Here is a 27,888-nt window from a genome sequence, read left to right on the forward strand (position 1 = left end):
GCAAGGCCAACCATTTCATACCTCCTACTCGGCCTTTGCACATGGAGAAGTGGTGTGGCTAAATGCGATGTGCCGTCTGGACTACAGGACTCAAGGGTTGTTACACAAGGCTGATATGTGCTATTGAGAGGTACCCTGGATAGGGATATGATAGTTCTCATGTGTATCTACGCACTTAATACTGAACAAGAAGCTTTTTACACACATTTGTCAACTGTGGTAGGTTATTTGGTTCTTGGGGACGACCTTAATGCAGTACTAGACGTGACGCTTGATATATCGCCCCCCACCCGCTGCCTGGGACTGCGCCTGTCCCAGGTAGTGGGACCGGCTTGATGGTTGTCGCATCCTGGGCTTTGCTTCAAAGAGTCCTTGTTCAAATATGATAGAGCTTTTCTAGCTGTATAAATGGTGGCCTGCACTCCAGTTTAATAAAAATCTTTCACTTTTCGAATTATAACACATGCTCAATAGCAAGATTTTGATGTGCTGTCTTGGAAAATGCCCCGCCCCATGGACCATTGCTAATGATTCATTCTAAAGCTGGTGCATAAACTTGCACCAGGGCCAGGATGTGACAACCATCAATCAAGATGCAAACGTGAACCAATGTATCTACACTTCATCCATTTAAACCCATTTTTAATCATCTATTTGCCTTCTTTCTTCTTCAAGGTTTTTGTCCAAAAGTCATGAATCCGATATTGAAATGCATATAAAGGGCCCATCCAGGCATTTCTGTACAGCATGTCGAAATTCACAATTCGTACGTTAACGTGAAGTTTTAAACCCAATGCATTTCGGGCGTTTAGCCCTTCAACTGTGATATAAAAAAGGGACATCAATACTGCAGAAACCAAAAACCTTCCATTAATAAGCAATTGAGCCTTTTCATTATACTCCGAAAAATATTACCATGTGAGTTCCATTAAACAACTGACGGATAATGTGTGAGAACCGCACACACCCCATTAAAAGTAACTGAACTTCAAAACTGATGGAGTGCCACAACCATCATAAACAATATATTCATTGAGCTTTAATAAGCATGACTCATGTAAAACTCGTGACAATCCACCCTTAATGTGATCCTGCTGCAATAAGTATCTATCGTGCCATTGAAATCGAAGTATGAACACCAACCTTAGAAATAACGAAGGCTCCCACAGTTGATCTGACCGAAACAAATCGCCTCTTAATAAACTCAGGGGCATATTTACAAGGGCTTTATCTCTGCTTTTTTGGCTTAAAAAGCCAAAAAAGTGGAGATAAAACCAGCGCCCTATTTACAAGAGGGTGCTAACATTAACATGCATAATCGCATGTTAGCACCCTTTTTCCCAACGCCTCCCTTTGCATCTCCATGCAAAGTGGGCATTACTGGGCGTACCCCGGATGGACTACCTTGCAAATATTGCTGATGTTTACATTGCGATATTAGTGTAAAAGAAATTATTCCCTTGAGAATGATTGCAACACAAGCTAGAACTTAGCCTCAAAAGAACATTCTGTCTGTAAGAACTCATATAAACACAGAAGTGAAATAGATAACAAATTTATTATACTCAAAGTATGATTAAAAACATTTCATAAACATGTTCTATAGTAATTATGATATAAAAGAAAAAAGAAAAAAAATTTGGAGCAACAATGACACTTGTATTGTGACCTGCACAAAACAAAAGACAGACAAAGGTTTGTAAAACACACAAATGGTAAAATACAAATTGTACATTAAAAGAAATCCTAATTATATACACCACTGTTTTATCACTATCAGTTTGTTGGATATAAACGTTAATGGTGCAGGTTTTAATTGTACTTATACAGAAGCGTCGACGCGTTTCGGTGGTTTTGGGTAAATGTAGTCCACCTTTGTCAAGACATTCTTTGGTTGTCGTCGTAGTTTTGGATAATGTTAAAATTCAGGCGGTTCTATTTAGAGCGATTATTGGTACGCAATACGGAATCCCTACTGGCAGCGGGAGCACTCGGCTTTCGGAGGCAGCGCTGTCCCGATAGCAGCGGCGTCCATAACAATTTATCTGCTTTTAAACGTAATAGCTCCACTAAGCTGAAACCGAGAGCCTTTGCAATTCAGGCATACGATAACCCATCTAAAGTTCCTATTCCACGTGCACTGCATAATCTATATAACTGCAGAGAACCATGATGAGCAACCCATAATAGCGGATCGTCATTACAAATTTTATTCTTGGTCTTCCAATATATCTCCAAAGAGAAGTTTGAAAAAAACGACCCCTACAGGAGGATTGTCATCATAATCGTTCTCAATAGAACCGCCTGAATTTTAACATTATCCAAAACTACGACGTGAGTCTGGGAACAATAAGACTCCCAAGGATCTTATCAATAGGGAAATTGTACAGACCCTTCAATTTGACAGACAACCAAAGAATGTCTTGACAAAGGTGGACTACATTTACCCAAAACCACCGAAACACGTCGACGCTTCTGTATAAGTACAATTAAAACCTGCACCATTAACGTTTATATCCAACAAACTGATAGTGATAAAACAGTGGTGTATATAATTAGGATTTCTTTTAATGTACAATTTGTATTTTACCATTTGTGTGTTTTACAAACCTTTGTCTGTCTTTTGTTTTGTGCAGGTCACAATACAAGTGTCATTGTTGCTCAAATTTTTTTTCTTTTTTCTTTTATATCATAATTACTATAGAACATGTTTATGAAATGTTTTTAATCATACTTTGAGTATAATAAATTTGTTATCTATTTCACTTCTGTGTTTATATGAGTTCTTACAGACAGAATGTTCTTTTGAGGCTAAGTTCTAGCTTGTGTTGCAATCATTCTCAAGGGAATAATTTCTTTTACACTGGTTACTCAACCTCACTTCCCTTGAAAGTTCCAAGGGGTTCCTCTCTCTCTTCAAATACATTGCGATATTTACAAGGCAGCCCACCTGATTTTAGCAGACTGCAGTTTTCGCCAAAATCTAACGTCTGCTAAAATCCTGACTTATCCAGCCCAAAAATAGGGGGTGGATTATGCTGATACAACGCTGTGGGTCGTATCAGCAAGGTTATCGCCGTTTTGCAGGGAACATCACTGGAAAACCAGCGATGTTCCCTGCAAAAGGGCGATAACCTCGCTATCTCTGGAACTTTTATCGCCCTGGAGAAACGCGTTGTTAATAACGCGCTACCAGGGCGATAAATGCCAGAGATAGCCTGCGATAATATTATTAGCGCTAAGCACAACCAGCTATAATTACCGCTGGCTATTGATAATATTCCTCTCAGCATCCTCCAAAACAAGTGCAACAACTACGGGGCTTATTTACAAGCCCCTTGAACCACTTTTGCGTCATTTTTAACATGGGAAAAGTGACGTACGGGTGGCGTAAGGAGCTTGTAAATAAGCCCCTACTTTTTTTATGGTAACGCAAAGTAAGTGCAAATCACGTGACCCATACCACGTGCACCATGGAAAAATGTTTGTGTATCAGTGTGGAGCTTGTTTTGGGTTTATTTTCTATTTCAAAAAAATGTTTTGCAGATCATTCTTTTTTGAAGCGGATTGCACGTATTTTGTTTGTTTTTATTGTCACGAGTTTTACATGAGGCATGCTTATTAAAGCACAATGAATATGTTGTTTATTAAGGTTGTGGCACTCCATCAGTTTTTACATTCAATTGCTTTTAATGGGGAATGTTCGGTAAATGATTACATATATATGGGTAAATGATTTTCCTTAGGGATAACATTATGGTGGGCTAAGCTCTACTCTTTCCCTTTCCCCCACAGGGAATATTAAACCCAATGCAGGGTTTTCTCTTCACACTAGCTTTCTACGGCTGGACTGGACTTGATGTGGATCTAAACTTTCGAAAGAAAGAAATCCAGTGGGAATCAATGTCCACCTCTACAGCTCAAGAAAATGGCTTCATTTCTCCTGCTGGTTCATCTCTCAACTACCCGGGCTACATCCAGAACCCGAGAAAGACGGCAGAGCTGGGGAACGGCCAGCAGAATGACGAGGCCGTGAGCATGTTGTCTGAAGGTAACAGAACCAGTGCTGCTGTCATACTAAACAGAAACTCCCCTGTCTACCAGGGCTTATAGAATTGAAAGTGACACTACCCTGTGCAAGGACCTTATTCATTTTACAGCTGTGCTGTGTGTTTGTAGCTTGGATCACTTGTGATAAGTTATTTATTGCGATGTGAGCTGATACCAGTTTCCCGGTGGATCACATTTTCTATGAGAAATAAATGATTTGTTAAGACATCAACATGGTGCCCCATCTGAAGTTGTTTTTTTTATTGCTATGAGGTCCAATTATTTAATGCTGCTTGATACTGCTGAAACTTGGCAGCCACCGGATCCTTCTCTTCTGTTGCCTTGGATTTATGTCAGGCCCTGGTTACATTTGGATTGGTAGAGATTGTGAGAATTTTGCCACCTAACTTTGAAATGGAAGGATTATTTTCATTGTGATGCTCAGTGTCCGGTTTTGTAGCAATGGTTGTGTTTTCTAACTAATAAAAATGAAACTAATTCTCTCTTATCTGCTGAAATTCAACTTGCACTCTTCACACTTGCCGGATATTGGCTCCATGACTGACTTTCAAAGAAGTAATCGATTAAACATCTTGAGCTCCTCACAAAATCTAAAAATGATCAAAAATTGAAACACTAAGACTAGTGGCCTGTTGTCATGGTATGTTCAGGCTGCAGTAACTGCAAACATCTTACTTTGTAAATCATTTTCAGGGTTAGAAACATTTCAAGGTCGAGACATTGAAGGGTGCCACCCAGGGGAAAAATACTTTCCAAGAATCTCCCTTTCTATGTCTTTGGATATTGAAAAACATTGGCCTCTGTAGAGTTCTTAAAATGTGGCTCAGCACACTCTGCTGTAGCCACTTGACTAATATTTGTGATGTAAATTTGTTGAGATCTAAAACACACTGAACAGGAACTCTCTTCATCTGACTCTTGTTGCAGTGCAAAATTCTCCTCTCTGAACCAATGTCAAGAATTGTGTAGCAGCAGGGTGTGGGCTACTGGAAGTTGTGCAGGGGGCCTTTCATGTGAGTTTTGAAGGAAAGTTCCTCCTGTCCGAGCCCCAAAATATGCCACTGGGGAATGTAGCAGTGAGGTATCCCAGATAGGTGTAGCTAAGAACCCAGGGAGCTAGCCGAGCGCATGTAAGGGAGTAGAGGACTCAAAGCGTTGAAGTGCAAGCCGCTGATCTCCAAGGTGGTCTTTGAAAATTAGGCTGATGTAAAGTTTGGCAGTAGCAAGATCGGGTAATCCCAACGCTAGAGTAGTTCTGTCTAAAGACAGCTGCACAGGTGCTAGTTTCACAAGGTAATAGTGGTTTGCACTCACCCCTCTAATGGTCAAACTACTCCAAAACCAGTGAGAGGAGTTGGCCTAAAAGCTAGGACGTTCGACACCTCGAATCTGGGGAACTGGGCTCGAGTCTCAGCAATGACGCTGAACATCCTGTGATTCTGGGAAAATCACTTAATCTCCCCGTGCCTAACAAAAATGAATGTGTCCTCATGTAATGCAACTGGTGCTATGTAAAGCGCTCTGATACCTGATACAGGTCAAGTTCGTGCTATATAAAACTCTGTAAAAAAATACATTAAAACAGAAAAAACACACAAAAGGGAGTGCCTTAATAGTCCAACAATTGTATTGTAGAGTTTCGTCCCTTTGTTTTTTTTCTCCTCCTTTCATGAAGTACACTTAGGTCAAAGGTGTCATTATCAATGTACTCTTCTCCAATATCAAATTAACATGGGAGCCAGGGTATGAAGTCTGAAAACAATTATTTTTATTATTCAATACATCAAAGAAACAGCCCCACCAACGCGTTTCATCCTCCGAGAGGACTTTAGCAGGGTTTATGTATTTCTTAAAAGCAATATCACATCAAAGTCTATGTGTAAAATGGATCAGTTCTCCCTGTAATTCTTGGGACACTCGCACTTCTCATTTATTGTTGTAGGGAAATACCAGGTGACCATATATAAATATCCCAATATAATAATGAAATGAATGAATGAAATGAAAAAGTATTTATAAAGCGCATGGCTGCCCGGGAGCGTCCCATCGTTGGGGTGCAGAGGAGATCTGAGGGGGACTAGGGGGGGTGAAAGGTGATATTATGGATCTTGTGGGAACAGGTGTGTCTTCAGGAGTTTACGAAACTTCAAGTAGGTCGGTTCAGATCGAAGACTAATCGGCAGGGAGTTCCACAGGGTTGCAGCGGTGACCGAAAAGCGCCGCCCTCCAGTTCGGGCCTTCCTAACTCTTTGAACCGTGGCCAGGTTACCCTGGGAGGAGCGCAGGGTCCTGGTGGTTTTGTAGGGATAGAGAATTTTTCCAAGGATAGGGGGCCCTTTGCCCTGAAGGGATCTATGGGTGATACACAGAGCCTTAAATTTGATCCTTTCCCGGACAGGCAACCAATGAAGAGCTTTGAGTGCTGGTTTGGCCGATGTTCTCCGGGAGGTGCCTGTCAGCAGCCTAGCCGCTGAGTTTTGGATTCGCTGAAGGATATTGATGGTAGATTCAGGAGCGGCCATAAAGAGGGCATTACAGTAGTCCAATCTGGATAAGATAAGACCCTGAATGAGCAACTTTCTGGATTGTGTCGGAAGTAGGGGGAGAATCTTAGGGGCTGAGCGGAGTAGGCCCACACAGGTACCAGCAGTCTTTTTGGCCTGAGTCTTAAGGGAGAGGTCTTGCTCCAGCCATACCCCTAGGCTTTTGAGTTCTTTCTTTGGTGGGGGGAAATCCCCTAGGCACATGGGCCAGATGGAGGTGGGAAGGGATGTCATTTGCTGGCCCAAAAGCATGAGTTCTGTTTTTGTGCCATTTAATTTAAATAACCCAATTAGGTTCTGTAAGCTCAGACCATACGTCATACCATGGCTCCCATGGTGTTTTGATATTGGAGAAGAGTCAGTTGATAGCCAGATTGGGGCCTTCACCCAATGAAGCTGTGAAGGCACCTGTGAGTCCCTGAGAGTGGGACCCTGGAGAGAATGAGTTTTTGATTCTGCGTAATGGAGGCACCTGGCTGGAGCATCTGCAACTTGATTGATAGAACTTAATGATGCATGTGTGAAGGGTCTTAGTGCTCCATGGAGTTCCATCTCTGCACAACTGGTGTTCCTTACCAAGTCTTCCTGAGCAGAGTACATTGTGTGGTGAGGAGCAGCAGCCACAAGAAAGAGCTGCTGCACTGCGGCATGTAAGGAGAGATACGTTTTCCAGTTTCACTAAAAGCCAATAGCAAAAACAACGGTGCACAAAAAGTTTGCTGCGGGACTTTAAGAGGGCCCACTGCTCTACCGCCAACTTATGAGCACACTACAGCAGCAATCACAGTTCTTCACTGTAACCCTGATTAGCACTGTCCCTCAAAGCCTATGATACAGGGGAGTGACATTTCCTCAAGCCACATGCGACGAGAATTTGAAGTGCCCTGCTGTCATGCCACGGAAGACAAATGCACAGAGACCTCTATCCGCGTACTGGCGGCATATGTAGCCAAAATGAAGCAATATATCCGATAAAGCAAAATTAGAAAGCTTGACTGTGAACTTGGCCTCTCTATTAGACAAGGAAGGTACCTTGGTGACCTACAATACAAAATCTCCAATAATGGCCATCACACAAATTCAGGCCTTGAAATCGTACCCTGTCAGATATGATTAAGACCTGCAAACGATGGGCAAATGAGAATGCACTGATGAGGATAACTTAGTGGCCATGAGCTAAGAGGTAGAAAAGACGCAAGACCAGCAGACCAATGTGAGAGAGTATTAAAGAACTGTGGGACAAATGTACAGACCTAGTAGATCTCTGCCTGTGTGATAATATCCGGAATCAACTTGTGTGGGAGTATGTAAGTCGGATGTAGTTCAAAACTGTCAACAACTATTTAATTTTATTCTAAAGGAGGACCTTGAAATGCTATCAACACTTTTAGAGCTCATAAGGTGTGAGGACTCATCGAAGCATGGGACGGCCGTCCCACAGACATTATCGCTAAATAGACATCCTCATATATCAAAGACAGAATAATGAGAGGACACAATTACCTTCCAGGATCAGACCATTGAACTCAGGGTATCGCCCAAAACACTCTCAATTAACAGAGGATGCTTGCTCTTGTAACAGAGGGACTCTGGGGAAGATGTATAGAGAGACCTTCCCTTTCACACTGGACTCGAGAATCCATGTGATATGGGCAGAGGAGGAAGGACAATAGACTTTGGGTCCAGTTACTGAGGCATCGCAGACACAAACTTTGGAGGAGGAACAAAACAATGAAGGAACCAAAGACAGATGGAAGTAACCCAAATCCTCAAGAAAAACTAGACAGAAATGAGAAAGAAGTCGTATCTTGAAGGAGCACATACGACGACCTATGTCTAAGAGTGTGATACACTCGTGAGCTTGGGGCAAGTGAACAGAGGCTTAGTACTAGATACATACAGCTGCAGCTGAAACTCCCACACAGATGTTAAAGTATGACATTACATGCGACACTTGAGGTTTGCTGGGGTGGGACGGAGTGGGGAATGAGGAGAAGCAGGCTGCAACACGTATCACCCTTGTTGGAAGACTTTTGATGACTCCTACTTTCTTTGAGGGCCAGAGAAGGGAAATAAGATGGGAGAAGGGAAGTTTGGGAGAGTTGAGGAGAGTTAATGAGTTTGAAGTTTGTATGGCTGCAGAGGCAGTTGACCCAGATGCTTTTAGATGTCAGAAATTCACTTATGACCTTTGAAATTACAACCTCATATAGAAAGAATATATCTCCACAGACTATATTGTGAGATAGTGTTGTGGAATGTGCAGAGATCGAACTCCACAGTTAAGTGGCATAAATTCTGGATGGTTGTGTGCAGGGTCCTCCTGTATATAGTATGCAGTCAAGAGACACACTTTAAATCTTCAGACGTCAATCTCATTTAAAAAAATATATATATCTTTATTACATTTTTTGTTATATTCCTGATACAAACAAACTAAGCATTGGTACATGGTGCACTTTTTACAAGATCATTATTGCTAGGTCACTGTATCCACAGTTCTAGGTATTATCATCCTATATCCATAACATAAGCAGCATTTGTATTGCAGGAGTTGCATTTACATATTAGCATGAGTATCTGCAACCTACGCATACTGTTACCTCTAATCGAGGAGCAGGGCTTGTTTATCACATGTGACTCTTTTCATCAGTAATTAACCATATGCAGACATGTCAAGCATCACAGAGGTGCAAGGTCCATACGTAGTTAAACTTTAGGATCACATTAGACAATAGTGCATGAGCGATAGGAAGTGAATATCACAACTGATTACAAGACATCTTCATTTTTGACATTATACCCACAACAAATAAAAAAAGAAAGTAAAAGCAAAAGAAAAGAAGATATCTAATACTGAAAGGAACGTGTACCTAGTGTAGTATTCACCTTTCAAGGTAAGTTATGCCGAGGGTCATGTGTACATGTCAGGTGCAAGTTACTTTTCCTGTACTGTGCTTAGTTGCACGGGCACTAAGGTATCATGTGTCTGAAGTTATGTCTATAAAATGTCATGATGGAATGTGGGCTCATTGCCCAACCCATCAGCTTTGGCCTAGGCGTACTGTGAGTACAACCGGTCAGTGTCCCCAAGCCAATACATTAGGCACGATCTCCCGCCTGCTGCATGGGAGGTGTATGTGACACAGCGTTAGTCCGTGTAAGAGCTTTCAGAACGTAACCCCAGGCCTGTGCAATGGGAAACTTACGCGACCCTGCCATTTCTGCCCTATGAAGAATAGTGCTCTCCGCCTGTGCCCAGTTCTGTAGGGATTTTACCCAGTGGCGTATCTCCGGAGGGTCTTTGTGTTTCCATCTCTTGGTTATCAATCGTTTTGCAGTTAAGAAGCCCAAATCGCGAAATCTAGAGCTTACTTTGTTAAATCCCAGAATACAAACCTCCCATGTGTTTGGTACCTCGGTGTTAGTGCTGCTTGTGAGTGTTTTCGTTATCGTGTGCCAGTAGGACAAAAGAAGGGGGCAGGACCACAGCATTTGCAGTAGGTCAGCATCTAGAAGATGGCATCTCGGACAATCAGAGGAGGTGATGTTAAAGTATTTATTGATCTTGTGTGGCGAAAGATAAGCTCTATGTAATATAAATGTTTGTATAAGTTTTAATCGTGAATTACGTGGTATGTGTGTGGCCCCGGCTAAGACGCGTTCTCTTTCTTTATCGGTCGAGGGTCGACCTCTGTCCTCAGTCCACCGTGCACGGAGTCTCTGTGGTGATTTTAACACGTGCGTAAGCAAGGCCTGCACCAGCCAGTGGATCACACGTGACTCCTCCCCCATCACATGCAGATACTGCAACAACTGATGTGTCGGCGGCTCACTTCCCAAGTCTCCCCATGTTAGTGTCAGCGTCCGCATGATGGCTGCATGCAGGAGGAACTGACCCACCGGCTAACAGGTATCCGCCGTTAGGGTCGCAAAAGGCAACAGGGCACTGTCCACATATAGGGCTCCTAGTGTTCCCACTCCTGCTTCAGTCCAGGGCGTCAGCACTACATCTGTTGCAAAAGCTCTACCTCTGGGTGTCCCGATAAGTGGCAGTATCGGGGCATAAGGAATTGTGTCTTTTGTGAGTTGAAGGCTTCTCCGGTAACATCTATGGGCCAATTCAACATGTATCTGTGTCGGGCAGTGGGTGAAATAAACTGTAGATTTGAGTCTGTGTCCAGGATGGTGACTCAGTCGCAGTATCCATCAGATTCCTGCCACTCAGCCATTTTGCAACCCATTGTAGCTGCGCAGCTAAGTAATATAATTCTAAATGTGGAACTGCTAAGCCCCCACTTTCCTGTGTCGCATATCATTTCTGCAGTGCTATCCTGGGCCGCCCCGCATTCCAGATTAGACCTCTGACTAATCCCTCCAGCTCCCGAAATAGCCGCACCGGAACATATACTGGGAGGTTTGCAGAATAATACAACAGTCTTGGTAATACTATCATCTTGGTTAAAGTAATACCGCTCATCACATTGAGCGGTAGGGTCTTCCAGAATTGTACCTGCGCCCTTACAGAGGAGATGGCTCGCACCAAGTTACTTTCCAGTATGTCTGTTTGGAATCTGTAAATATATATGCCCAGGTATTTGAACGTGGTCGGGTACCAAGCAAGCACAGTCCCATTAATTACTACGTCCGTCGCAACCACATCCTCGTGGAAAGAATAGGCGCCGGATTTAGCCCAATTTACCTTAAGGCCTGACACTTCTTTGAAGCTACGGAATATCAGGGATATAGCTGGCGGCATAGCATGTAAGCATGTATATATAGCAACAGGTCTTCAGCATATAGGGACACTGAATGGAGACCATCATCCAAGAGGATACCCCAGTCTGCGCCGCTGTCCCGGAGCAGAGGCGCCAGGAGTTCCATGGCAAGGGTAAAAAGTAATGGGGACAAAGGGCATCCTTAGCTGGTTCAGATGTCAATCTCATGCGGCACAAGCTATACCCCAGGCTTAGTTTGCAGCTGCTGCCAAGAAAAACAACTTGGCATTATGATAGGGATACACAGGAATTTCTCACTAAAAATGATTACGATTGTCAAGGTGGGAGCCATTTATTATAAGGCACTAAGACCAGAGGGACAATTGAACATAATAAAATCTACGCCTAAATCTTAGCTCAGGACACTTCCCTCATAGACATGCTGGGCAAAATACAGGAGTGGCACCCATGTGAGCTGCTCTGAAAATGCAGAATATGACCTCTTAGGTGCTGGGTCACTCCTGTGGGACTCACTACAAGCTGATCTGAGAGTAAACCTACATTTGATGCCTGGGGACTGTTCTCTTCTCCATAGAATAACTACCTGTTGACTGTTACTACCAGCTTCAGACGTTGTCCTATAGATTGCTTTCAATGATATGTACCGTTTACGATTATTTTAATCTACCTTCAGATTGTATTATTGTTAAATGTATAGCTGTTTGCTCTGTGTAAAGCACTCTAATATAGCTTGGTGTTTTGTTATATTTCTTCACAGTTTGTATTCACTGAAAAAAGCAAAGGGACATTATATTTGGGCTCAGACTTCCATCGTACAAAGCCAGTGAAATTCTGCAGGTATAGTTACCTGAGCTAACTATAACTTACACCCTGCAATGCACTGCTTATGACCTCACATATTAAATCAGTCATGACATATCATTGATTATATCATCCAGTGAGTGTGAGTGTTTTCTAAAAGATTGAGTGTTAAACATATATACCAATGTACTGCAAAAGTTAAAATAGTATACTTTCTATACTACTAATGAGTGATGCTATTTCTAACATATATTAGGTAAGTGGTTGTGTGACTGTGTATATCTGTGTGTGAGTGGGTGTCTGTATGGATGTGTGAGTGGCTGTATTAGTGAATAAATAGGTGTGTGAGTAGCTGTTTGGCTGAGTGAGTGGCTGTGTGAGTATTGATGAGTGACTGGGTGTGTCAGTGGATGTATGGGTGGGTGGTTGGCTGTGTGAGTTGCTGTATGGGTGGGTACGTGGGTGTGTAAGTGACTATATCGGTGAGTGATTTGGTATTTGAACGGTTGTTTGAGTGACTGGTTGACAAAGTGACTGTTGTATGGGTAAGTGAGTTGTTTAAGTGAGCTGTGTGTGGGTGGGTGTGTTGTAGAGTGTCTGTTTGAATGGATGTATGGGTGAGTGAGAGGATGTGTGAGCGCTTGTATCAATGTGTGAATGGGTATGTAAGTGGTTGTGTGGGTATGGGAGTGTGTGAGAGCTTGTATAGGTGAGTGAGTGGGTGTGTGAGTGACTAGGTGAATAAGTGGGTGTGTGAGTAGCTGTATGACTGATTGTGAGTGGCTGCACGTGTGAGTGACTGGCTGTATCAGTAGCTGTATGGGTGAGGGTGAATAGTTGCATCACTGGGTGTATGCGTGATTGGGTGTGTGAGTGCTTTATGGAGGAGCAAGAGGGTGTGTGAGTGATGGTCTTGGTCTGTGACGGAGTATGTCAGTGGTTGTGTGTGTGTGTCTGAGTGGGTATGCAAGAGGTTGTATGGGGGTGTGAGTGAGTGTGTGAGTGGTTCTGTGGATGATGTCATTAGTAATGTCATTAGAGAGGACATTTTTGAGATGTCATCAGTGATGTCACTGACCATGTCATGAGTGATGTAATATGTGGGATCATAAGCAGTGCAAAGTGGGGTCGTAGGTTATAGTTAGCTCAGGTAACTATAAGTGTCGAATTCCACTTGTCATGTACAAGTGGAATCTGAGACCAACTATAATTTCCCTGCAACCTGTTTTCTTCAGTGAATTTCTAAGGGTTTTTAGGTTGAGCCTGAGTAGTGCATGCGCTGCTCTGCGAGGCATGCGGTATTGGAGTATGGACTTGAAGCCCCGCCCACTCTTTGCCCATATTTGTTATAGGCTTGTGTCATTCTCCTTTGTAAATGCTGGCTTCTGATTACTTAATAGGCTTGTTAGTACCTCCTTAGTACCGCCTTGTCTTTATTTGTAACCTCCCATGAGGACTGGCCCTTTCACATGTTGTTACATGGTTCGTTTAATTTAGTCTGTAAGCACTATTTTGTTTAATGAGTTTCTCCTACTGCAGGCACTGCATGCTTTCCTGCAACATTCAGGCAATTCAGCACACAATGCACACTTTCACAGGGTGCTTTTCTAAAAAAAGCATTCGTTTGTCAACTTGACAAACAAATTTATTTCGGGTAAAAGCCCCCATACCACGCTTTCACTTTAATAGCAACTGCGGACCTTTTTTCAGACATGGCTGAGGAAAGGGGCATGGTCTCTATTAACGTGAAAGCATATCATTGGGCGTTTGTAAACAACAAGCATTTGCAATGCAATGTGTCTAGTATTTTAGAAACTTTGACCTATTGGTGTTGTGAATGACAATACCTTTTATTATTGCAGGGTTTTTAAACACATAAACAAAAGGCAGTGTCATTTACAATGCCAGTAGCTCAAAATCTCGCAATTGTGAAACCTATTGCATTGCAACTGCTTGTTTAATTCTATTTCCTAACTATAACGTTCCTGTAACCTTTGTTTTTTTAATAAATTTCTATGTTTTTTTAACTTTTAGTCACGGTTGTAGTCTGGTGGACAAACGGGGTGGTAATTCTGACCAGCTCCCAGGAATCCCACTATAAGGGAATTTCTGGAGGTAACAGGAGGGCTTCTTAGCACTCAAGGTCCCTCAGCAGCCAAGGGGACTTCAGCACCCCACGAGTAGTGATCCAGGAGGCTCGTTTGAAGAGTGGTGGAGAAAGGGGTGTGGCCTCCACAGTCCTTACTGAAATTGTGCTCTGTGCGAAACTTACTGAAGGTAACAGTTGGGCTTTTTGGCCCGCACGGACCCTTTGTAGCCAAGGGGACTTTATTTCCCAATCAGCCGTGCACCAGGAGGCATGTTTGCAGAGTTGAGGAGAAAGGGGACATGGCTCCGAGGTCCTCTCAGCAATTAGGCTGTGTGGGACGTACTGGAGGGAACAGGAGGGCTTCTTGGCCCCCAAAAGAACCCTCTAGAGCCAAGGGTACTTCATCCCCCAACCAGCAGTGCACCAGGAGGTGCGTTTGCAGAGTGGTGGAGAAAGGGGATGTGGCCTCCAAAGTCCTTTCAGCAATCAGGCTGTGTGGGACTTACTGGAGATAATAGGAGGGCTTGTTGGCCCCCAAAGAACCTCTCGACCCAAGGCGACTTCATCCACCAACCAGCAGTGCGCCAGGAGGCGCGTTCGCAGTGTGATGAAGAAAGAGGGTGTGGTCTCTAGCGACTTGCCAGTCTTTAAAAAAATATATATATTTATTCGTGGAGGGGGGCCATGTCGTCCTCTTCCCAGGGCCGTTTTTGGTTAAAGGGACCCCGTCCCCCGAAACCAGGCCAATTCTGAATAGGAGAGGTGGCTGCGTGGCTGGGCTGAATTCGGCCCCTAGGACCATTTCCCCCAGGGCCCGCCCTTTAAAAAAATATTTATTTATAAACAAAAAGGAAGAGGGCCGTGCAGCACCCCTCCTGGGCCGATGGCCCGGGTACCAAATCCCCTGAGCCCGGCATCACTTGTGGTCCATGCCAACTCACCGTCTCCTGCAGGAGCCGGCATTGCTTTGACAGAGAGGGAGCTGCTAACATGCAGCTCCCACTGTGTCAAAGCAATTGTGCTCTGCTTTCAGGAAGCAAGAGCACAGTTTGGTATGACTTGATGGTACTGGTTAAGCTTCCACCAAGCCATGGCAAACAGCTGTGACCCAGGGGCAGGCACCCCGGGATATAGCAGGAGCCGGCCGTGTGGGGTGGCGGTCCCCAGGGCCATCCATGGCTTTTTTTTCCCCTGGGGAGGTGGCGGTCCCTGGGGCTGCGGTGGGGGGGCTGTGTGGGTCTCCCGACATTAACCCTACATTTTGCCTTGTGGAGGTGGCTATCTCCAAGGCACAGGGTTGCCGAACAGTCAACCCGCCCATTTTTATTAATATTGAGGACCAGGAAGGTTGTGGTCCATAGGGCATAATAAACCCCGGGAGGGGGACTCATGCACCCCCCCTCCTTTATTTCCATAATGCCCCTGGGAACTGGCCCACCCGGGTACTGATTAATAGCTAGTGCGGGACCCTGCTCTGTGTTTTTTTTGGACTTTCGACAGGACTTGATCCAGCGCTACTCCCACCAAAATTGTTTAAAAAATACTTTTTAGGCCCTGCGCGGTCCCTGTGGGTCCCCTCCTCAAGAGGCCTAGGTGGTAAGGGTGTTTTCTTTTTTTATAACATTTTTTCTGTCAGTTGGTTAAAACTAATCACAGATGACCACCAACACTTCCTGGTTTGAAGTGTTGGCAGCCAATCAGTTCTCAGCATGAGATACGGTAGGGGTTGTGAACCCTTTACATCCCCAATTGTATATCTGAAAAACCTTTAAATACCTCCAAAACTACTAAATAGATCTACACCAATTCACAAAAAGTCGCTTTCTGGACCAATAGCTACTTTCTTGCCAAATTTGGTGTAATTTCGTTGAGCAGTTCCTGCTGTAGACTTGTCTCAAATTTCCTATGGAAAATAAAGTGAGGAAAACATGCAATAGGACCTCCCCTTTTTCTCTGCCCCAATTGACGGATCACCCTGCAACTTTCAAGACAGCAGCTGGATTGAGCATGGAACTAGTTTTGAGAATTATGCGTGGAGTCATCAAAAAACACTAAAGTTATTGGCAAATGACAATCTTTCTTTGGAAACTAGGTCCGAAATATAACTACCTAGTGGCAACTGTCAGTTGGTAATACATATATATATTTATATATGTCATCATCATCATCATTTAATTAGGATAACAGGTCCATAAAACAATAATAAAACATATAAACAGTTTAACTAATTGACAGCTGGAATACTGTATACGATAAATAAATGCTAAAAACAAATGCACTTCCAACATTAAAACATCTAAAAGTGCATTAGTGCAATTCAACACGCATAAAACATAAACATGAGATTAGAAACAATATCAGATGTATATCTAAAGTTGATGTAATAGAAAGTACCTACTTAAAAACTTGGGAGCACATAATCCAATACCTAAGCCCCTCCTATCAAACTAAAAGTGACCTTTGCAGTTGCCACTGGGTAGGTATAGTTAGGCTCATGTTCGGTTTGCTTATAACTTTGGTGCCTTTTGACAAATCTTCACAAAACGTTCTAAAAAAAGTCTTAGCCACCTGAGCTTCTTCCTGGAAAGCTTAGGGCTGATCGGTCAAGTGGAGGTTGAGAAAAAGTTTGGAGTCTCAAAACGTGTTCTCCTCTTTCATTGTTCCATAGGAAAATTAGACACAGCTATAGTCAAAATGGCTGACCCGAATTACCCCAAATTTGGAAGACAGACAGATTTTGGTCTAGAAAGTGTGATTTTTGTGTTTTGGTGTTAAGCCGTTCAGTAGTTTTTGAGAAATAAAAACGAAAACATTGTGATATTTCATGCCGTAAACGATCCTCAGAGCCAACAGATTTTGAGGTAAGATCTGATTGGCTGCTACCACATTAACAAAGATGTGGTGGCAGTCATTTTAGGACACTGAGACTGAGTCCTCTGTCCTAGAAATAAGTGTAAAAAAGAGATAAGGATTCATGGTAGGGATATCCTGCTCCTCAGGCCTGGTGGGGGAGGTGTACCTAAGGGACCCAGCCCAAGGCGAAAAATAAAATAAAAAAAGCACAGGCTTGGTGGGGATGGTACAATATACTTTATAGTGGAGGGGGACATGTTACCCCAACCCTGAACCTCCTTGAGGCCCTCGGGACCCCATCCCCAGGGGATGATATGTAATTAAAGGGGAGAATGACACAATGCTAGATTCCCTGGGACTCCTTGCGGCCCCAGGACCCCATCCTCTGAGGCGAATGTGCAATTAAAGGGGAGAGGGGCATGCTCCCCGAGCCGTTGTATGGACCTGGACCTCATCCCCAGGCCAAACTCTTGGATGGTATCCTGGGAGCCCCAACCACTTAGACACTTTGGGCACGGAACTCTAATGTGCTCCCACCTATCAGTTGCAGAAAGCTGCCACCGCTGGGTGGGAGCACAAAAATTTCTTCCTACCCGCACTCTCGTGTGCAAAGAAAAACAATTGCTCTCGCCCAGCGAGAGCAAAAGAAAAGCAGCTCCCACTGGGTATTAGCAGTGCTGGGTACCGCAGCACCAGCAGTGTGTGCTTGCAGGGAAGTCAAACGGGGTGAGGGGGCTCCCCCTGCAGCTCACAACCTTAAAAATGATGTGGAGTGCCCCGGGTGGGCACCGTGGCACCTGAGTTTTAAAAAAAGGGTTGCTGGCTCCTGCATGGCCTAAGGGGCAGGAGTCGCTCATTTATTATTCACTGCGCTAAGCAAGGAGCATAACATAATGCCATGCAAAGGCTTCTTATTTACATTTTTTAGATCGTAGCGGTACCCCTTGCATAAATCCAAAACTTAGTTTGAAGTCGGTAATTGTGACAATCAAATATCTAAGTGCCTAACATAGTGCATTCGTTTTGGATTTATGCCAACTTGGACTTAATGTTGAGATCTGTATTTCATGGTAATTTACATACTTTCGCCATCATTAATGAATTATGCCAAGCAGAGTTTACAATGTATTATAAATATGTACCCAAGTGAGTTTCCTTGTTCAGTACTATCTTTATCTTTATCAATAGGGAGGTGATAAGGAAAATGGGTCCAACCAAAGAAAATTAAACAGTGGAAAAGATACCTCAGGAATATTAACACAGACTGTCTAGCTATAGAATGCAAAAAGGCTTTGTCTTCTCAAACTGACATGACTGATGTACATGATCTCACTGACTTCTATAACTCCACTATCTCTGGTATCATGGACTCAATAGCTCCGCTACAGCAAAAAAATACCTCCTCCAAAATCTCCAAACCCTGGTTCAACGACAACCTAAACTCTGAACACCGCAACCTAAGGGCTGCCGAACGTCTATGGAGATCCAAACCTTACGTTTATCATCTAAAATTCCTGAGATCGGTTAGGCGTTCTTACAATACAAAAATCAAGATGACTAAGGCCGATTACTTCAGAGCCCAACTTACTCAAGCCTCAAATCGCCCCAAAAAACGATTTGAAATTGTCAAACAACAATCAGCAAGAGCACTCGATCACTTTGGTTCAGTAGACAATTCACGTTCATGCAACGATCTGGCTTTCTTCTTTATGGGAAAAACTAAACTCATCAGTCTTGCTCTTGAATCTAAGAGGGCCCTACTTACTTCACCTGAGAGTGTGGCCTCTCTGACAGTCTAAAGACACCTAGTATTAGCACCAAGAACCTAGCCACCTGGAGCTCCTTTTCTTCCCTCAGTGAAAATGACATCTACAAAACTCTTCTGGACATTAACCCCTCTAATCACTTCAGCGACCCATTGCCTCCGCCAGTCTTCAAAGAAATCAAGGTTGTCTTTATCCCCATCTGGTCAAAGATTGTCAACACCTCCTTATCTCAAGGCACGATCCACAATGTCTAAAAGCAGCTCAGGTTTCACCCATTCTCAAAAAACCTGATGCGGACAGATCTGACCTCAACAACTTTCGTCCCATCTCCAACATCCCCACTCTGGCTAAGCTCCTTGAAAAATGCGCCCAATCGCAACTCTGCTCGCACATTGAGACTTTCAATCTCTTGGATCAACATCAATCTGGGTTTAGGAGCGGTCTTAGTACCGAATCCGTGCTCCTTCTCATCATGAATGTCATCTTAAAAATGTTAGACCATAACAAATCCTGCCTACTAATCCTCCTTGATCTTTCCGCTGCATTCAACACGGTTAATCATGATATCCTCTTAGCCATTTTTGAACACAGGATGGGCCTCTCCGGTCGGGTACTGCAATGGTTCGTGTCCTTCCTTCACAATATATCCCAAAGAGCTAAGGTGAACCATACACTATCCCAACCATCTATAGTCTCCATGGGGGTTTCGCAAGGATCTGCACTCACTCCCATACTCCTTATTATTTTCCTGGAACCGCTAGCAAACGCTCTTAAATCTATGAATATTCTTTTTCACATGTATGCGGGTGACACGCAACTTTACTACCTGAAAATCAATTCTCCTGAAGACTTCATCTCACTCAATTCCTCCCTGATGATTACCCAAAACTGGCTAACTGAGAACCATCTCCTGCTCAACATAGGCAAAACAGAATTCCTTCTCATATCCCCTCCTAAGCACACCCCCAAGATTGACCTCTGGTGGATGAAGCACCTCACTACCTTCAACTGCCCCATCTTATTATCGACTCAGCGAAATCTCTTGGAATCACCCTAAACTCGCACTTGAACATGAAGAAAAACATTAGTAAGAGGTGTAAGGGCGCAAACTACCAAATGAGGCTTCTTAAAAACCTAAAACCATTCCTCCCTCAAGAGGACTTCAAGCAGGTGGTTCAAGCGCTTGTCCTGCCGAGACTAGACGATGATAGCTTGACGCTCTGTAGCCTCCCCAAACATACCTTGGCCCTGCTCAGGGCTTCGTTGAATGCAGCTGCCAGACTGATCACTGATACAAAAAGAACTGACCACATCTCCCAGCCCTAAGATCCCTAAAGTGGTTACCCTACGAAGCAAGAATATAACTAAAGATTGCCTGTCTGATGCACAAAGCCCTCCACTTCAAAACCCCTGGTTACCTGGCTCAAACACTAGAACTATCAGGTGGGGGCAGACCACCAAGAAGTGCAAATTCTCTACTACTTAAACCTCAAACTTTTCGCAAAAATAGAACAAGGCTCTGGGCCTTCTCTTGCGCGGCACCGAAGATCTGGAACTCGCACCCTCCGGAAATCCGCAGAATTCCCTAAACGGCTGCTTTCAAACATGAAGTAAAAACAATCCTAATGCACTGGTTCCTGCTTTAAATGACCATTGGTCGTCTGCTTTCGACATGTTTTTTTTCTTTCTGGCCTAACAACTGTAACTCCCAGTATTGTTTACCTTACTGTACCAAGCAATGTTTGTGCGCATCCTTGTACATTTGTTTAGCTCATTATGTTATCCTCTCTTATTTACTCTACAGTAGTCCCCTCTTACCTTGTTCTCTCCTTCCATTATTGTGAAGTCCTCTGATACCCCTCGGGGTCTTGTTTGCACCATACAAAACTTTTAGAATAAATAAATAAATAAAATATCTAAGGGGAGACTTTGAGATGTACCTCTGTTCCTCAAAATTACATTGTAATTTTATCACATTTTACATGTTTTTATTTGGGGCTTATTTGACGTTGCCAAAATCATTTTTTCAAGTATTTCAATCCGACTAAATGGAATTGGGTGTTGTAAGAATATTGATTTATGTACTTATTGTGGCAGTCCACGATAGTGCCCATGATTTGTAAGAGAAACCACAATTTGCCAATCCTTTCTTTATGCTCATAGTACTTTGCACATTGGGTTTAAGCAGACACGTTGTTGAACATGCAGTCGTTATCAAGGCCATGTGGCGGAAATGCATAGGGTGTTTTCTCTTTTCTTGCCATAATAAAGGATCATTTTTTGCAAACCATCCTGGAGTGCACGTCATCCTGCTTGAATTGGATTGGATTGATTTCATATATTGAGCAGGAGCACCTCACGCCCTTCACTGTGCACCTGCCTCGTTTGAGTTCATCCTTATAACATGATTTTATTTAAGAAATGAATATATTTATATATATTCCACCAAGTTGCTGCCAAAACGATCCTCGGCCTCACAACGCTGGTGCCGTTGGTGGCAGCAGCCGCCACACTCTATTCGAACCTGCTTCTCATCCACCTCCAATAGCTGGACACAGAAAACGGCACACCAAGAAAATCCAGCACAAATCCTTTATTGTGCACTTATGGAACAAGGACGACGCGTTTCGGCGTTTGCCTTTATCAAGTTACCACCATTTTGTTTTCAAACATATTTAAGTCCGTTTTCGATGACAAAATCATAAACATAGAAAACATACTTTCAATTTCAATTCAGACACAAAATGTAATTACAATGCTACATCGCTGTATAAAAACTGTAACAGTAAGATCTCATATTTACAATTACTGCCATTGCGATTTCATTTGCAGCGAGAGACTGATGTTAGGTACACTAGCATAGTGTTGTGAGACTCGTAAAGGTCGCAAAGCCAGGTGGGTAATGTAGTTCACCCGTTGGATGCAGGCGAAGTTCTGGACTGCTATTGGGCAAGATTCCACTAATATAGCGTGTCTGGGCCTGCATTATGACTCGCAACCGGTCGCAATTCGGCTGGGTAATGTAGTTCATCCGCCGAATGCGAGCGGGGTTCGAGACTGCTATATGCCATATAGTGGAATTCCACTGACATAACGTATCTGTACCTGTGACAACTGCAGATTATATCTTTCGGTCCCGGGGAGCTTCCTGTGTTCAATAATTGTGTCTTGTGAAATGAAACTCCCCTCTCTCATAGAATTCTAATGAGGGCAGTACAATGTTCTAGTGCAAGCATGGTGGTTAGCCTTATGTTCAAGTGCTCACGATCAAGGATGAGGGAATGGTGACATTTTTAGTGTGAGTGTGTAATCGTGTAAAATATAAATAACGAGTGAAAATAAGAATATTTCCATTCTTTCGTGACTCTTGTGAGGCTTTCCATTTCTTATATTCTAGCCCTGGAACGACTGACGTTCCTGTGGCAACACCACAATTGTGGGTTATCCTTCTCCTCCTCTGTGTAAATTTGCGATTATAATATATGTATAAGCCAACATCTTAAAAAAGTGAAAGTGATAGTGATATAAAATCTTCCTTACATACTCATCATTCTACGAGGTAGCTTTCGTATGTCCCTGACAGCTTCATATGCCTATATGTGAGGATATCTCCTCCCCACAATTGAGCCCCTTCGGGTTTTTCCTGTCCAGATCTATAATGTATCTGGACTCTTTGACCCTTAACTGTGTTTCGTGGTCTCCACCACGTATGTGTTTGGGAATCTTATCAATCAATGCCCAAAAATCTTAAACTGCCATTATTGCTGTTGTGACTCTCTTCATAATGGCGGGCCATCGGGTAATTGTGGTCCCTGTTCGTAATGGCACGTAAGTGCTGTAGGATCCTCACCTTCAGTGGGTGTTTGGTGCTGCCTACGTATCGGAGGCCACAAGGGCACTCCAACACGTAGACAGCAAATTCGGTGTTGCAGATAATCTGTTGCCTAATCTGCCTCTTTTGGCCTGTGCCGTTTATAAAGTCCTTGCAGGATTTTCCGTTGCGGTCGGCTTTACAGCTGCCACAAGTCGTAAATCCATTGGGTCTCGGAGGCCACTTTGCTCGGGATGTTTCCCAGGATAGCTGTGTACCAGTTGATCCCTAAGGGATCTTGCTCTGCGATAGGTGATCTGCGGTCCCTGTCCTACACATGCTCCTATAATTGGGTCTGCGGTGAGCAGATTCCAATGCGCTCTCATGATTTTCCCTAATGCCCATGCTCCCCTACTGAAAGTAGTAATCAGACGGGGTGGGCTGGGTTAGTTCATTGTCCTGGGCTCATCGTTTCTCATCGCAGAACCTGTAATCTTAAAAAGGAGTTCCTCGTGTTGCAGATCCTTCACTCTATTCTGTGCTGTTCTTAGGGTTTTACGACTTGTATAAGTGCACAATAAAGGATTTGTGCTGGATTTTCCTGGTGTGCCGTTTTCTGTGTCCAGCTATTGGAGGTGGATGAGAAGCAGGTTCGAATATTTATTCCAGTAGGTATATATAGTTAGGATTTTTTCTCTATGGGTTTTTTGAAAATTCTATGTCTAATAACTTTGGCGTTTGTGGACGGAATTGGCTGAAATTTTCAGGAAAATGGCACATTTTGTTTCTGAGCAGCCCCTGAAAATTGGGGGGGGGTTCGTCCAGGGGGGGTCGAGAAAAAAGGGGGGTCCCAAAACGTGTTTTTAACATTGAGTTTTCCATAGGGCGGTTGGCCTCACTTTTAGCCCGAACGGCTGAATGGATTTGCACGAAACTTGACAAAATTGTAGGGACTGGTAGCCCGATGTGCCTTTTGTAGGTCTCAATATATGTGCTACAGTGGATTTTGAGAAATTAACGTTTAAAAAAAGATATATATCTGTAACAGCGGACCGGGCAGCGCTCCAGGACGCGTACTTTTCGCGCAACGGAGCTTTGTGAAGCGAAGCTGATTGGTTCTCCGGCGTCTGTCAACATTCCAAACAGTCCGTAGCGGCCGCCATCTTGTCTCTCGGTAGGATCGAGAGACAAGAGGAGGCCAAAGCGAAGGGGCAAATGACCATAAGGGGGAATAGTAGATCCTCGCTGACCCCCTAGGTTTGATGTGGAGGTTTTAAAAGGGCCCCGCGGGGCAAAAAAAAAAAATAATAATAATAATCGAACGGCTGAATGGATTTGCACGAAACTTGGCAAAATTGTAGGGACTGGTAGCCCGATGTGCCTTTGCTAGGTCTCAATATATGTGCTTCAGTGGATTTTGAGAAATTAACGTTCAAAAAAAGATATATATCTGTAACAGCGCACCGCTTCGCGTACTTTTCGCGTTACGGAGCTTTGCGAAGCGAAGCTGATTGGCTCTCCGGTGTCTGTAAACATTCCAAACAGTACGTAGCGGCCGCCATCTTGTCTCTCGGTAGGATCGAGAGACAAGAGGAGGCCAAAGCGAAGGGGCAAATGACCATAAGGGGGCATAGTAGATCCTCGCTGACCCCCTAGGTTTGATGTGGAGGTTTTAAAAGGGCCCCGCGGGGCAAAAAAAAAAAATAATAATAATAATCGAACGGCTGAATGGATTTGCACGAAACTTGGTAAAATATTAGGGACTGGTAGCCCGATGTGCCTTTGCTAGGTCTCAATATATGTGCTTCAGTGCATTTTGAGAAATTAACGTTCAAAAACAAGATATATATCTGTAACAGCGCTCCGCTTCGCGGAGATAAAATTATATCTGTATTACCTAGCTGTTGCTAACACCAGTTAGCGACGGCTAGTAGGAGATAGCGACCATCTTGGGCCCCACTTTGCATGTGAGTGATATTTATCACTAATGACATGCAAAGTGGGCATGCCAAGATGTTAGCGACTGGAAACAGTCGCTAACATCGCTATCTCCTATTATCAACTTTTGGAAATATTCGAGATAAGCGCGAATATCTCCAAAAAGTAACAGCTGCCCTGAGCAGTTCTTAGCCATGTTATCCAATGGGAGGTGGATAACATGGCTAAGAGCATTAGCTCGGTAATGCATGAATATCGCTGAGTTTTCAGCGATATTCATGCATTGCGGTCGTTTTTTATCGTATTTGCGATAAACCTTGATAATAGCAAGGTTTATCTGCGATAATTTCTGACGGTAAAAAAATCTTTGCAATGCATCGTTAGGGATAAATATCGCTTAACTTTGGTAATATGCCCCAACGTCTGTTAACGTTCGATTCGAAGGAAATCAGGAAGTGTTGAAAAACATTGTCTGCGCCATCTTGTCTTTTTTCAAATGCCACACTTTTGTCGTGCACGGCAGCCATTTTAGATGCCTTGACCAGACCCACTCTGTGCACGCTGTCGATCCTTAGCATGGCTCCCCACCCTCGCAAGCATCTCACCCAGGCAGTGGTCACCCCCGCTCTCTGTCTTATGCATGGGTAATAAACCTCCCCCCATCTGCGCTGCTCTTCCCTGAGAATCACACCCTGTGCCCGCCCGACACCTCCCTTTCGCCCTATTCACTACCGCACCCTCTGACACTCCTTTTCCTCTGTGTCCGATTGTCCAGGCCGGTCCTAGGCTATCAGCTAGCCCTGCAGATGTAGTTTATGGCCACAGCTGTAAAGAATCACCCCTCTTCAAAGGAGTTATAGTAGATCAAGGCCCACACTCGATGAGATCCGTCACAGCAGAAGCGTTGCTATTATCTGAAAACCATCCTGTATTGTGATTGGGGAGGGGACCGAGCGTGAAGCGGAAGATTCCAGGGATGACTCTTTGTACATCAAAGTTTTTACAATTATGTGTCACATTAAAAATATATAGCACTCCGACAAAGTAGTAAGATTATAAAACTTTAATAATTTATAAATATATACAAGAAAACAAAAATAGTAATAACATATAAACATTTTTAGGGAAAAACAATGAAGTAGCGGTCGGCTGTGCGAATAGTCCCAACGCAGCACAACGTCCAGATTTCCGGCGTGGGGCGTCGCGGGGGGTGGGTCATCAGTAGAAACTGTTGTGCGAATAGTTCCAAGGCAGCAGAACGCGCCGAAATCTAGATGACACGAAAGTGATGTCTAGTAAGTTGCCACCCAGCAAATAACGGCGTGGGGCGTCGCGGGGGTGGGTCATCAGTAGCAAACTGTTGTGCGAATAGTTCCAAGGCAGCAGAACGATGGCACCAAGGTGATGTCCAGTAAGTTGCCGCACTGGTTTTGGTATCCTACAATGCTGCTCCGAATAACGGCGTGGGGCGCCCCGGGGGAGGCGGCGTGAACGGGCCTCTCCAGGTGGAGTGTCATCTGTTGTAGTGGGGCGCCCCTTTACCGTTTCAGTTGCCATTCCGTCCGTTTTTGGTCCACTGTGTCAAAAGCCGCAATTCAGCTGAGTTGCGCCCACTCTTGCGGTGCAGCGATAGGCAGCTGTCACAGGACTCTCAAAATGGCGGCAGGCTCTTTCCTTTTTGGGCCTGGTCCACTGAAATGGCCCTGGGACACCTTGGAAATCGGACGCTTGTCTGCTAGGTCTTGGACCCCATTCTCGAAAGCGTCCCCTCCGCCTTGAGAATTCATCAAAAGTTTTGGGGGCCCCGACTCCTGCAGGCTTCTGGTGGGGAGCGGCTGCCATGATTGCTCGCGGAATGACCACGACGGAGCTACGAGATGGTGGTGCTCTCATGCTGACGCCAGTTTAGTCTGAAACATCCAGAAACAAGGTGGGGCTTTCATCGTTTGGGAAAAAAAAAAAAGTTTTCATCCAATGAAAAGTGTTGTTTTTAGGTCATATGATCAAGCCTTCCATCATTAGGAAACCAAAAGTAAAATGAACCAATGAAAAGTTTTATAAACAAGTCACATGACCTGTTATGCGGCATAGGGTATAAAATGCGGAGAAAATACGTTGGCACGTGAGGCGGCGTCAGTAGCGGACCGATGTGCGAATAGGCCGAAGGCAATACAACGCGCCAAGATCCGGATGGCACCGAGGTGGTGTCCAGCAAGTTGCAGCAATGGTGTGGCCATCCTACAATGCTGAAAGTCGGCGTGGGGCGCCCCGTTGGCCTGTGAGTTTGCGTCAGTAGCGGACCGATGTGCGAATAGGCCGAAGGCAGCACAACGCGCCAAGATCCGGATGGCACCGAGGTGGTGTCTAGTAAGTTGCCGCACTGGTGTGGCCATCCAACAATGCTGAAAGTCGGCGTGGGGCGCCCCGTTGGCCTGTGAGATGGCGTCAGTAGCGGACCGATGTGCGAATAGGCCGAAGGCAGCACAACGCGCCAAGATCCGGATGGCACCGAGGTGGTGTCTAGTAAGTTGTCGCACTTCTGTGGCCATCCTACAATGTTGAAAGTCGGCGTGGGGCGCCCCGTTGGCCTGTGAGATGGCGTCAGTAGCGGACCGATGTGCGAATGGGGCCAAAGGCAGCGCAACAATATTTTCTGACTGACACCACAAGGCGCTGAGATGCCAAGATCCGGATGGCACCGAGGTGATGTCTAAGTTGCGGACTGATGTGCGAATGGGGCCAAAGGCAGCGTAACAATATTTTTTGTATGGAAGATACCACTAGGCGTTGAGATGCCAAGATCCGGATGGCATCGAGGTGATGTCTAGCAAGTTGCTGTACTGGTGTGGTCATCCTACAATGCTGAAACTCGGCGTGGGTCGCCCCATTAGCCTGTGAGATGGCGTCAGTAGCGGACCGATGTGCGAATAGGCCGAAGGCAGCACAACGCGCCAAGATCCGGATGTCACCGTGGTGGTTTCATAGTTGAGAGGCACTTCATCTGCAGTGGGACGCCGAGATCCGGATGGCACCGAGGTGATGTCTAGCAAGTTGCTGTACTGGTGTGGTCATTCTACAATGCTGAAAGTCGGCGTGGGGCGCCCCATTAGCCTGTGAGATGGCGTCAGTAGCGGACTGATGTGCGAATGGGGCCAAAGGCAGCGCAACAATATTTTCTGAAGAGAAGACACCAAAAGGTGCTGACATTCCAAGATCCGGATGGCACCGAGGTGGTGTCTAGCAAGCTATGCAGTTGAGTTGTGTGCGCACTTGCTGC

At 44.4% G+C, this 27,888-nt stretch overlaps 1 protein-coding gene across 4 annotated transcripts in view; it reads left to right on the forward strand.

Annotated features, from left to right (window-relative positions):
• GPR143 (G protein-coupled receptor 143) overlaps positions 1-27,888 on the forward strand; it is a 367,151-nt gene that overhangs the window by 110,155 nt on the left and 229,108 nt on the right. For 3 of the 4 annotated variants that reach the window (XM_078657595.1, XM_078657596.1, XM_078657597.1), the window contains exon 8: positions 3,796-4,051. In XM_078657595.1, coding sequence (XP_078513721.1) covers positions 3,796-4,051 — 256 coding nt within the window. Of the gene's footprint in view, positions 1-3,795; positions 4,052-18,284; positions 21,153-27,888 lie in introns of those variants that run through there. The other variant, XM_078657598.1, reaches the window with a different exon arrangement.

The sequence above is a fragment of the Lissotriton helveticus genome, chromosome 8, assembly GCF_964261635.1.
Source record: "Lissotriton helveticus chromosome 8, aLisHel1.1, whole genome shotgun sequence".
NCBI lineage: Eukaryota > Metazoa > Chordata > Amphibia > Caudata > Salamandridae > Lissotriton > Lissotriton helveticus.